Source organism: Coregonus lavaretus (assembly GCF_964263955.1).
Source record: "Coregonus lavaretus genome assembly, contig: SUPER_35_unloc_5, whole genome shotgun sequence".
In the NCBI taxonomy this organism is placed as follows: domain Eukaryota; kingdom Metazoa; phylum Chordata; class Actinopteri; order Salmoniformes; family Salmonidae; genus Coregonus; species Coregonus lavaretus.
Window position 1 is genome coordinate 605,671 of NW_028167177.1, and position 13,593 is coordinate 619,263.

A 13,593-nucleotide genomic window follows, 5' to 3' on the forward strand; every position below is an offset into this window, starting at 1 on the left:
ATATTGGGAGGGACATGTCCCCCCCCCCCCATCCCCCTTGGCAATTTCGCCTATGTTTCACAGAGTACTGGCTTGAGCAGTTCTATCGTTTCTAAATGTATTTTCAATGACTTAGGGTTACTTTTTTGTTTTATATTTCGTTTTTTTCTGGGATTTGAGAGGATTACAATTTGTAGTTTTTTCCGTTTTGGATTTCCCTCGGTTTTTCCCCCAATCCAGTAGTAGGCGGCAATACACATTTTCGGTCGGATGTGGTATGCCTTAAGACCCCACCAAAGAAGAAGTAAACGGACGTAAACAATGACCAATAAAAATGTAGACGTTTAGCGTTTTTATTGTTGTTATTTAGACGTTTATTAACACCCTGGAACTCAAAATATGACTAACTGCACGGCATCACATACTTTCCCCAGGTAGTGTTTAATTCGCTTTGGAGACAGGACTTGGTTGATAGATGTTTGTTATCTAGGTAACGCTTTGCCAACTAGCTGCTAAAAATGGCTAATTTTAACGGTATGGTTTTTCACACTCAAATAGCCTCCATCATGGAGGTGCTAGCGAATGCAGCCGTAGCAGAGATCTGTAAACTCGTAGACGACGACTATGCAGTGTTTCGTTTGGAAATTTCTCAAAGCCAGAAAGAAAACAGGGCATTGCGGAGGAAACTACAGCTACTGGAACGGGAGCGCGTCCTCTCTAGTCGTCCCAATAGCGTCAAGATAATCGACGGATACAGAGGAATGGCAAGAGGTACATTTAGCAGAAGGCCGAGGCTGCAGAGTCTGTTACCCCGTTCCCCTCTGTGCATGTGAGACTTTAGATGCATTAACCCAGCCTGGTTTCATAGACTAGACGTAACATAGTAAACGTAAATCCGATACACTCAAATTAGTATGATATGTTACATTTGGTATAGTTACATAAGACAGATGGTTACTGAAGGCAAAAATGAAAGTAGGGTGGATGGTATAAAACAAACCGAAAGGTTGCGAGTTATAATTTCATAATGGACAACTTTAGCATTTTACCTAATTAGTAACTTTTCAACTACTTACTACTTTTTAGAAACTTTCCAACTACTTAGCATGTTAGCTAACCCTAACCTTACCCCATTAACCTAACTCCTAACCTTAACCCCTAGCCTAGTTAACGTTAGGCACCTAGCTAGAATTCAGAACATGTCATACATTTAGGAAATTTGTAACATATAATACGAATTGTAATTCGTAACATGTCATACGAAATGGGTGATGGACAGCCACAAATGAATACATACCATACGAAACGTAACATATCATACTAAATGGAGTGTCTCGGATTTACGGACAGAATATTACAAAATAATCTGATACCAGGTTGGTTAACCAGAATTGGGTCTTTGATCAGTTTTTGGATAGTATGCAGTAATTCCCCTGATTACGTAGCTATCTTGCACAAAGACACAATATCATATTCTAACCAGATTCTTGATTTAGTGCATTTCCTATTATTTACTTAAAAAATTTGATGCATGGAATATAATCAATTGATCTATACATAGTATATCAAGAAGTTATGAGAAGTGTTAACTTACATCCTTGCCAATTCTAGACAGTGTCAAAACTGTAAATAGTGTAAAATGTACCATTTGAGCATTGACAGTACCTAACCTATCCACCACTTTTCCCCCAACCACTCTCTCAGGTGAAGGACATCTCACTGGAGGCTACAGGAGCTTTGTGAAGCCAGCGGGACACAATACATGGAGAGATGACCAACCAATCACTGTTGATGAGGGGAGTGGAACCTCAACCCAGCACGTTATTGTGATAGAGGTTAGTGTAATAGTATTACAACAAAATTACAGTACATCAAATGTGGCCAGTTTATTTCAGAAAGGCTCCCCTCAGCTATTCATGTACATCCTTATTTATCTGCCATAGAGGAGCTTGTGAGACTACGATATTGTTATCCAATTCAACTCATATACCGGTAGTAACCTCCTCTCTTCTTGTGTCAGTCTGCAGACGCAGAGGCTGCAGGTCCTGGGGTCAAGCTGGAGAGGTCTGAAGGAGAGGAGGACCCACGGCACAGCAGAGACACCCAGACTGGAGAGGCAGTAGAGCCCCCTGTAGCCATGAAGGACCCCACCACTACCCCAGCGCCGCCCAGCACCCAACGCACCATCACGGAGGTCAGTGGAACGCTGAACGTCGTCCTCAAGTCGGAGACCGACACAGAGACTTTAACTGTAACACACAGGCTTTTACACACAGGATCCGACCACAGATCAGACTCAGAGAGATTGGGGCTGGAGCAACTGGGCTGTCCTGGTGCTCCTGTCTCAGAGTATTTACCAGGACAGAAGACTGTTCATTCCTGTGGATATGGTGATGGTGACACGTTAGACACTGACGTTAATGTTGCGTCATGTTCTTATGCCACAGAGAAGGACTCTGGCAACATATCCTTGGGTTTAGAGACACAGACTGATCTGTCTAGAGGGGACTGGAACCGGTACAGTAGTAGTGTATACTCTGAAGGGTGCCTAGATAAGAAAGGGGAGGTTATAGTGGTAGATGAGGTGAAAGTGGAGGGCGACGCTCCTCCAACATGGAATGCAGATAGTCACCTAGGAGATGGACTCTCACAGGGCAGAGAATTCTTAGATTACAGGGAAAGTTTAGAGACAAATCTAAATGTCGCAACCCACTCCTCTTTACATGCGTTCAGGGATCGTGACCCAGTGTTCACGTCGATGGCACCTTCCGATTCACACGGCCACGTCCTTTTCGATCAGGTATTGAACTCAAACGACAGGGCTAGAGCCCAGGCTCAGGGAGCGGGAGCCACGTCAGGCACTAGTAAAAGGAAACGGTTCCTGTGCATGTTCTGTAACAAAGGCTTCAGCTGTCCCCATAAGGTGGAGATCCACCAGAGGGTCCACACAGGAGTGAAACCCTTCAGCTGCCCCCAGTGTCACATGCGCTTCACTGAGGCTGGCAACTTGAAGAGGCACCAGAGGGTTCACACAGGGGAAAAACCTTTCAGCTGTACCCAGTGTCACAAGCGCTTCGCCCAGGCTGGTGACCTGAAGAGGCACCAAAGGGTCCACACAGGGGAGAAGCCATACAGCTGCAACCAGTGTGAGAAGAGTTTCTCCCAACAAACGCAGCTGAAGATGCACCTGAAGGTCCACGCGTGAGAGAGGTCGTTTGCCTGTACGCACTACGAGAAGAGGTTCTCAGAGCAGCTACCTCAGGATACACCAGCAGAAAAACCATTCCACTCTATAACATAGAAAGTAACCATTCCACTCAATAGCTTCTGATGTTTAGATCAAACCCTGCATCAGACTCAGTGAGATCATGTAGATGCAAAGTAAACCGCAGGAGTCGGTCAATTTCTAAAACAACTAAGTTCGTTGAAGTGCGGGTTCCAGACATTGTGGAATATATAAGGCATATACTGTATAAGCCTAAAAGGTCTGTTACATATCGTGTTTGTACTGTGTAGGCTATAATGATGTTCACAAATGCCTGTTTCATACTACTTTAATGAGAAAATGAATGCAATTTATCAAGTTCATGCAGATGTGTATGTGTGGTTTTCATATGGGGTATTTAAAACTTGTTTATGTTCAATAGACACAAAATGGAACTTTTCATTCCAAGGCTTTCATTGAGACTCTCTTTAGTATATAGTACCAGTCAAAAGTTTGGACACACCTACTCATTCCAGGGTTTTTCTTTCTTTTTACTATTTTCTACATTGTAGAATAATAGTGAAGACATCAAAACTATGAAATAACACATATGGAATCATGTAGTAACCCAAAAAGTGTTAAACAAATCAAAATATATTTTATATTTGAGATTCTTCAAAGTAGCCACCATTTGCCTTGATGACAGTTTTGCACACTCTTGGTATTAACTCAACCAGCTTCATGAGGTAGTCACCTGGAATGCATTTCAATTAACAGATGTGCCTTGTTAAAAGTTGATTTGTGGAATTTCTTTCATTAATGCATTTGAGCCAATCAGTTGTGTTGTGACAAGGTAGGGCTGGTATACAGAAGATAGCCCTATTTGGTAAAAGACCAAGTCCATATTATGGCAAGAACAGCTCAAATAAGTAAAGAGAAACGACAGTCCGTCATTACTTTAAGACATGAAGGTCAGTCAATATGGAACATTTGTGTAGTTGCAAAAACCATTAAGCGATATGATGAAACTGGCTCTCATGAGGACCGCCACAGGAATGGAAGACCCAGAGTTACCTCTGCTGCAGAGGATAAGTTCATTAGAGTTACAAGCCTCAGAAATTGCAGCCCAAATAAATGCTTCACAGAGTTCAAGTAACAGACACATCTCAACATCAACTGTTCAGAGTAGACTGTGTGAATCAGGCCTTCATGGTCGATTGCTGCAAAGAAACCACTACTAAAGGACACCAATAAGAAGAAGAGACCTGCTTGGGCCAAGAAACACGAGCAATGGACATTAGACCAGTGGAAATGTGTACTTTGGTCTGGAGTCCAAATTGGAGATTTTTGGTTCCAACCGCTGTGTCTTTGTGAGACGCGGTGTGGGTGAACAGATGATCTCCGCATGTGTATTTCCCACCGTAAAGCATGGAGGAGGTGTTATGGTGTGGGGGTGCTTTGCTGGTGACACTGTCTGTGATTTATTTAGAATTCAATGCACACTTAACCAGCACGGTATTCTACAGCGATACAACATCCCATCTGGTTTGGGCTTAGTGGGACTATCATTTGTTTTTCAACAGGACAATGACCCAACACACATCCAGGCTGTGTAAGAGCTATTTTACCAAGAAGGAGAGTGATGGAGGGCTGCATCAGATGACCTGGCCTCCACAATCCCCAGACCTCAACCCAATTGAGATGGTTGGGCATGAGTCGGACCGCAGAGTGAAGGAAAAGCAGCTCAGCATATGTAGGAACTCTTTCAAGACTGTTGGAAAAGCATTCCAGATGTGCAAAGCTGTCATCAAGGCAAAGGGTGTCTATTTGAAGAATCTCAAATATAAAATATATTTTGATTTGTTTACACATTTATGTTTACGACATGATTCCATATGTGTTATTTCATAGTTTTGATGTCTTCACTATTATTCTACAATGTAGAAAATAGTACAAATAAAGAAAAACCCTTGAATGAGTAGGTGCGTCCAAACTTTTGACTAGTAGTGTATATCAGATCTGATCTCACCTTATTCTGCATACACCCGACAGCTCTTTATAACCGATATACACTTACTAAATATACCTACACATACCCACATATTATAGCTGGGCGTTATGGACAAAGATCCATATCGCGATAAATTGCCTGAATTGTTGTGATTCTTATAAATAGAACGATACATTTATAACAATGTGCACCACAGTTTAAAAAAAGTATCCTTTAAACTACTACTACTAGTTTGATGGTTTTAGCCATCAGTTGTCCCATTAACCATCACCCATTAGCAAACTTGTTTCATTTCAAACTTCACATTTCTCTAGTATAGGCTACATATTTTAATGAACGTTAGGCCTATCAGCAAAATGCCTGTGATAAGCGATAGGTGGTGTTGTTGGTGTCTGCATTTTCGGTTTAGCATCCCAGCTCTACCACACACTAACAAAAACCTACTGTATACGTCAAAATAGTTTAGCCAGGTTTGTCTGATGATTTACATTTACATTTTAGTCATTTAGCAGACGCTCTTATCCAGAGCGACTTACAGGAGCAATTAGGGTTAAGTGCCTTGCTCAAGGGCACATCGACAGATTTTTCACCTAGTCGGCTCGGGGATTAGAACCAGCGACCTTTCGGTTACTGGCACTACGCTCTTAACCACTAAGCTACCTGCCGCCCCTATGATGACTTATCATAGCTGACTCATATTTACATTTTAGTCATTTAGCAGACGCTCTTATCCAGAGCGACTTACAGTAGTGAGTGCATACATTTTCGTCAGTTATCAGTTGCAGCCTTCATCCGCCTTTCCAGCTGTTTGGGAGATGGGACGGCTGTATATGCCTGGTCAGCCGTTGAGGACTTGTGGCTTTGAAATTGGAATTATTCATCTCCTAGACTGGCTGCTAGCCAGGGTTTGAGAGCCCAGTCTACCCAACATTTTCCCGTAACCATGATTTACCCACATCATCATATTTATGTCCACCATGATGGGATTAACAATGATGAAATCATTCTGTAACTACAGTATAGGACTCATGTAGTGGGGGTGGGTAAACACTCCATGTTGATAGTGTGTTTATCTGTGTGTGCGTACCTGAGGGAGTGTAAGTCTGTAATCTGTATCACCTCACTCTTCCAGGAAGAGGAGGGTCCAGAGGTTCTGCTGGTGAAGGAGGAGGGTCTGGGGAACACCGAGGGGGCCATGGTCGACAACCAGACTACACCTCCTCCTGAAGGTGTGGGACCATGCCTTTTGAATGATCAAACCATTAAAGAGTGTCAAGTAATCAAATCAACTAACATGTTTGCATAGTACTCATAGCAATTCCTCATTGCACAATCAGAAGATACTCCATAGCTGGGTGCTCATATCAGATTTCTTGATCCAACATCCTCTCACTCTGTACCTCTTACAGTCAGTAGACATTACATTTTTTTTACATTTTAGTCATTTTAGCAGACGCTCTTATCCAGAGCGACTTACAGTTAGTGAGTGCATACATTTTTTTTTTTCATACCCCCGTGGGAATCGAACCCGCAACCCTGGCGTTGCAAACGCCATGCTCTACCAACTGAGCTACATCCATGCCGGCCATTCCCTCCCCTACCCTAGACGACGCTGGGCCAATTGTGCGCCGCCCCATGGGTCTCCCGGTCACGGCCGGCTACGACAGAGCCTGGATTCGAACCAGGATCTCTAGTGGCACAGCTAGCACTGCGATGCAGTGCCTTAGACCACTGCGCCACTCGGGAGGTTATGGAGGATGGGAAGCCTGATCTGCTGCTGGTCAAAGAGGAGACAATAGAAGACGGACCAGAGAGCATTGACCTGCTGAGTGGACTAAAGGTGGGGGAGCAAGGTAAGGGAGAAATAGATATAGCCTACATACAGTAATAGATCTTCAATGGGAATAGTGATGCGCCTGGCTTCATTTTCTTCATTCATAAAATGAAATCAATACAACTTATGTTTACATACAAAAACACAATGTATGAACTTGACCAGGTAATTGACTCAAACTCCATATGTAGAGTTCTCGCTGCCATGTTTGTAAAGTTGATTTTGTAACCTCTTCCTGCAGGTGGTTGGCTGGAAGCTAACGGAGGAGACTGGGCGGCCATCTTGGATTCCCAGAACCTGACTGGTGCAGCCAATGTCCCAGGGGACGACATCACCGAGCAGGCCAGGACCAGAGGTGACATAGTGGAGGTCACTGGATGGGACGGCGTCCTGAACTCTGGGCTGGGGAACAACACTGTTAACCACAACCAGAAACACAGTTGAACACAAAACAACAACTGAACTTACTCTTCATGACAACAGACTGGCTGCGGGGACGGGGAGGTGTCGGTATGCAGCGGGAGAAAACCAACAGACTCGGCTAGCGATGCTCCGTCCTGCTCCTATAGTTGTGATTCAGAGAGACTGATGGCGTCTCAGGTTAACCCCCTAACAGGTGCTGCCTTCAGCCTGCCTTCTATAGGATCTATCAACTGGAACATGGACGCTGCGACAACACAGACACTCCCTGGCCTTCGTCCTCCTCACACTCTCCTTATGTTAAATCAGACCTCAGACAATGCCCACAGCCCATTAATAGTGTATAGTAACATGTAATGTAGTACTAGTTAGTTTGTAGTTAATTCTGTCGGTTTTGGATGTAGTAGGGAACTGGATGAGGTGAACTGAGGAAAGAATGAGTATGATGAGGTAGAGTAGATGATATGGTAATGGTTGGTGTGATGGTGTCTGTAAAAATGCTTCACTGATGAAGTGGCAACTTTGTCCAGTTGTTTGATGCTGGTGTTTTATAATGCGTTAATGATAGTGTCTTAATTCATGTTTACTTGACATTAAGTTGTGAAGCTGTGTGTAATGTAATGTTGAACCTTTTCCAAAGTACCAGATTTACAGGAAATGTAAAGTGTTAACATAGTAAGAGAAGTTATTCTACTTGTCAAATTTATCGTTTTGTGCAATAAAAGTAATGTACTTCACATTACGTGAATGTATGACCATTTTGGGTTAAATTAAATACAAAATTAACTGTGTTGACTGACTTGGCTATTTCCGTATCATTGCAGGGACTGGTTTCCCTGAGCTGAACCGATTTGTTAACAGCATTACGAGTTTTAATCCCTTAAAACCTCAAATGTAACTAAATATAATCGAAAATGTAATCTCCGTAGTCCCCAAAAGTAATTATTTACCATGAGAGGGCCATAAACAATAACTAGTAATGCTGCATACTCCAAGAAATACCTTTCTGATAAAAGTAGTTATAAATTGCTGAAGTGTAGTCACTTTTGAGGACACAAGCTCAAGTACACAGTACAAATGATGAAAATGAAATATTTTATATTATGTATTTTCTATTCAACATAATTGTATGAATAAGGCTTGAAATGACATTTTTTTCTAAATATAGTATCATCAATTTATAAAACGACTAACTATAAGATTTCACCTTCCTTATAACTGTAAAAAAAATCGCTGTGAACGTCTCACAGAGCTCTAGCTTGGCTTCCTGAACTCGTTAGGAACTCGCCTTTCATCTCATATTAATCCGAACAACTTGTTTTTTGATTAAAATCTATGATTTATTTTAGATTACTAGCTATAAATCGATATCTGAATGTGCTACAGCGACGAAACCACTCTCTCCTGCTGCGTTACGATGTTAAGAATTCCAGGAATATGCGTTGTCAGCCAGGAGTTGATGGACAGTCGGAAGAGCGAATGAAATGGTAGGAGGGCCATCCCGGCTTCAAGCGGTATCAGATTTCACATCCTGCTTCACACAGGCAGAAGAGACATACTCTTGTGGCATTTGGATCTATGGTGTTCACATATCGATTTATAAGCAAAAATGTCGGTCGGAACCGGTACCAGAACCACGCAGGTAATAATTAATAAACTGGCTTTTTTCGAAAATGGCGCCAAGTGCAGACGTGATTTTGTCTTGCTCCGAGTAACCTGAACTTGTATCCCTCTCAAACTCACTTAAATGTTACAAAACCCGGTTTATAGTAAACACAACAGAGAACAACGCCCAGTAGACCGCTAATTTGATCTGAAACTTGGCAAATTGGAAGAAAAAAATGTGCGAACGAGCAAAGGGAGGTGAAGGCAGTTGCTAGCTGACCACTCATACACCGGAGAGAAACCGCCACCTGACTCCTCAGGAGAAGAAATTGAGGAATCTGGACATTCGGTTGATTCGGAAACTCCAGCCAATAGTCATGCACCCAAAAAGACACATAAATAATTGTCTTTGCGCGAACTCCAGGTCAACATAATCGATGCTGTCACTGCAAAGATAAACGAAAGCGCCGATGGTCTGGAGAAAATGATACGCGAAAACACATCAAAAATCGTTGACCTCGAGACCTCTCTGAATCATGCATACGAGAGTATAGAAGAGCTTAAACGTCCAACCTCTGATAAATGCACTGCACAGGAGAAGACCATCGCCGACATGCAAGAGCGCTTGTCGGAAGCAGAGCGATACCGGAGAAGGTGGGGGCTACGGCTTTATGGTGTTTACCAGGGTGAGAATGTGAAGCGCATAGTAAGTGACATCTGTAACCGTGTGGCTCCGGACTTCCCCGAAGGATATATGGACATGGCTGTGGTTGTCGCTCATCGTATTGGGAAGAAGCAAGATGCCATCCGCAGTCGCTCGATCATCAACCAGTTCGCTTTCCGCATAGCGAGAGATGCAGTTTGGAAGAAAGCAAAGGAAAGCGCCTTTCTGAAAGAGAGAACATTTAGATTCGGTGAGGACCTGACTGCAGCAGACAAGGCAGCAAAGGCAAAGTTGTGGCCTCTCGTCCAACAGACCCGAAATCAAAGGAAGGGGCATACTACAGGGGAATCGGAGCCTTTTTCGCCAACGGAAAATAAATTCGACCGGGGTGATTTGCTCCCCCGGTAGGCTTACAAGGTAGCCCCTTCCCCACAACAAACTGAGCGTTCTAGTTTTGAATTCTGGTGTTATGGTTTACAAGTTAAGACTTATGTTAATACATATATGAAACACTTTTTATAGAGAGGGTAGAGTTGAGATTGCATAGGATTTTCCTTTCTATTTTGTATATATGGATTTGAAGTTTGTCAATCAATGCCAGAGGGATATGAAACCTGTTGAAGAGGAAAGCTTTTTTTGTTGTTGTAAGGACTACAACGCAGATCTTGTATTCGTTCAAGAAACACATTAATGCAAAGAGGATTATAATTTTTGAAAAAAATCAGTGGGGCATTGACATTTTCTTGGCCCACGGGACTAATCATTCAGCTGAGGTTGCAATTTTAGCACACAATTTCAATGATACATTTTTGTTTACTGAAATGGACACCAATGGACACCAATGGACATTGGCTAGTAGCGGTCATCAACCACCTGGACAGATTATTTGTGTTGTGTAATGTATATGGATACTGTTCTAGTCCTCCAAATAACTTACTTCTAGAGGAAATTGAGGAAATTCTTAAGTCTTCTGAGAAAATATCCATCCAGTCAGATTATAGTTGGTGGGGATTTTAACATGGTGTATTATAATGAGACTGATAGATTGCCCCATAGGCCTAACATTGGTGTGAACAAATTGGTGAATTTCTGCCAAAGCCTGGACTTAATTGACATATGGAGAGTTATAAACCCTGGAGAGAAACAGTACACATGGAGTAATAGAGATCGTTCACTACAATCAAGAATTGACTTGTGGGTGATAACCTCTAGTCTTGAGCCCAACACTGTAGAGGTAAGAATACTGCCTGCAGTCCTGACGGATCATAAAGTCATATGGCTGACTGTGAGTGTGCAGTAATGATGATAAGAAATACTCTAGTGGTTATTGGAAATGGAATAACTCATTGTTATTGCATGATGATTTAAAAAATTTGATTTAAGAATCTAATTTATGTTTACTGGAATGTAGCTACCTCTAATGCAGAATATGGGAAATATTGGGAACTGCTGAAATTTTAAATCCGCTCAGCCTGTATTACTTACGGGAAACGGCTTGCTTTAAGAAGGAGATGTGAGGTAGCTGAGCTCTCTAAGAAAATTACTGATATCACAGAGATTGAGCATCTTGATCTTAATGAAAAAGCTAAATTGAATGATTTATAGAATCAACTAGATACATTTTATGAGGAAAAGGCTAGAGGAGCCTTCATAAGATCCAGAAAACAATGGCTTGAAAAAGGCGAAAAGAACAGTAGATACTTTTTTAATTTGGAAAAGAGGAGAGGGGAACTCAACACACTTCAGAAACTTAAGATTAATGGGGTAACCTCTGAGGATAGAGAGTTGTTATCAGACTTTACCACTAAGTTTTATGAGAATCTTTACTCGTTAGATAACAGTTTGAGTGACTCTAAGGATCTCCTTGATTCTATAGAGAATGTTAACTCGGTTAGTGAAGAATTCAATCGGTTTTGTTGTGAAGATTTATCCATTATGGACATCCAATATGGGGTTGCTTAATATAAAATAACAAGTCTCCAGGTTGTGATGGATTAACCTCTGAATTTTACAAAACCTTCTCTGAAGAAATAGCACAATTCTTACTTAAAACCTTTAAAGAGGCTATAAAGAAGGGAGAACTACCTGCCTATCTGAAACAAGGGGTTATTAGTCTTATACCTAAACCACAAAAGGATATCTTAATTATTGATAATTGGTGTCCAATCACACTCCTAAATAACAACTACAAATTATAGCCTCAATCTTTGCGAAAAAGTTAAAGTTGTGCTTGAATGATCTGATTGATGAATGTCAATCAGGGTTTATGAAAGGGCTCCATATATCTAATAATCTGAGGCTGGTGTTAGATTTGGTTGAGTATTGTGATCTATTGGATGACTCCCCTGTTATCTTATTTTAGGATTTTTAGAAAGCATTTGATACCGTAAGTCACCATTTTATCTTTGATTGTCTTAAGCATTTGAAGTTTGGTAATTTTTTTGTTGACGCTATTAGAACTGTATAATGGTAGCAATATCTGTATCAAACTCTGTCATGGAACATCCTCAAGGTTTAACATTTACAAAGGAATAGGACAAGATTGTCCAATCTCACCTTTTTTAAAATTTTTGTTAGTTTCTCAAACCTTATGCTCATTAGTTTATCAAAGACAATTTCAAGGCATTACAGTCGTGGTCAAAAGTTTTGAGAATGACACAAATATTAATTTTCACAAAGTCTGCTGCCTCAGTTTTTATGATGGCAATTTGCATATACTCCAGAATGTTATGAAGAGTGATCAGATGAATTGCAATTAATTGCAAAGTCCCTCTTTGCCATGAAAATGAACTTAATCCCCCAAAACACATTTCCACTGCATTTCAGCCCTGCCACAAAAGGACCAGCTGACATCATGTCAGTGATTCTCTCGTTAACACAGGTGAGAGTGTTGACGAGGACAAGGCTGGAGATTACTCTGTCATGCTGATTGAGTTAGAATAACAGACTGGACGCTTTAAAAGGAGGGTGGTGGTTGAAATCATTGTTCTTCCTCTGTTAACCATGGTTACCTGCAAGGAAACACGTGCCGTCATCATTGCTTTGCACAAAAAGGGCTTCACAGGCAAGGATATTGCTGCTAGTAAGATTGCACCTAAATCAACCATTTATCGGATCATCAAGAACTTCAAGGAGAGAGGTTCAATTGTTGTGAAGAAGGCTTCAGGGCGCCCAAGAAAGTCCAGCAAGCGCCAGGACCGTCTCCTAAAGTTGATTCAGCTGCGGGATCGGGGCACCACCAGTGCAGAGCTTGTTCAGGAATGGCAGCAGGCAGGTGTGAGTGCATCTGCACGCACAGTGAGGCGAAGACTTTTGGAGGATAGCCTGGTGTCAAGAAGAGCAGCGAGGAAGCCACTTCTCTCCAGGAAAAACATCAGGGACAGACTGATATTCTGCAAACGGTACAGGGATTGGACTGCTGAGGACTGGGGTAAAGTCATTTTCTCTGATGAATCCCCTTTTGGATTGTTTGGGGCATCCGGAAAAAAGTTTGTCCGGAGAAGACAAGGTGAGCTCTACCATCAGTCCTGTGTCATGCCAACAGTAAAGCATCCTGAGACCATTCATGTGTGGGGTTGCTTCTCAGCCAAGGGAGTGGGCTCACTCACAATTTTGCATAAGAACACAGCCATGAATAAAGAATGGTACCAACACATCCTCCGAGAGCAACTTCTCCCAACCATCCAAGAACAGTTTGGTGACGAACAATGCCTTTTTCAGTATGATGGAGCACCTTGCCATAAGGCAAAAGTGATAACTAAGTGGCTTGGGGAACAAAACATCAACATTTTGGGTCCATGGCCAGGAAACTCCCCAGACCTTAATCCCATTGAGGACTTGTGGTCGATCGTCAAGAGGCGGGTGGACAAACAAAA

At 42.1% G+C, this 13,593-nt stretch overlaps 2 protein-coding genes across 2 annotated transcripts; both read left to right on the plus strand.

Moving 5' to 3' along the window:
* The first annotated feature begins 279 nt into the window (after window positions 1-279).
* LOC311110416 (uncharacterized protein) lies at window positions 280-3,626 on the plus strand. The gene is made up of 3 exons (XM_084188962.1): window positions 280-750; window positions 1,684-1,814; window positions 2,000-3,626. The coding sequence occupies exons 1-3, from the start codon at window positions 498-500 to the stop codon at window positions 3,182-3,184; spliced, it is 1,569 nt and encodes a 522-aa protein (XP_084045088.1). The 5' UTR covers window positions 280-497; the 3' UTR covers window positions 3,185-3,626.
* A 3,267-nt stretch (window positions 3,627-6,893) lies between these two features.
* LOC311110417 (uncharacterized protein) lies at window positions 6,894-8,239 on the plus strand. Its single transcript, XM_084188963.1, has 2 exons — window positions 6,894-7,048; window positions 7,271-8,239. Exons 1-2 carry the CDS (start codon window positions 6,946-6,948, stop codon window positions 7,471-7,473), a joined length of 306 nt encoding a protein of 101 aa, XP_084045089.1. The 5' UTR covers window positions 6,894-6,945; the 3' UTR covers window positions 7,474-8,239.
* The last annotated feature ends 5,354 nt before the right edge of the window (window positions 8,240-13,593 follow it).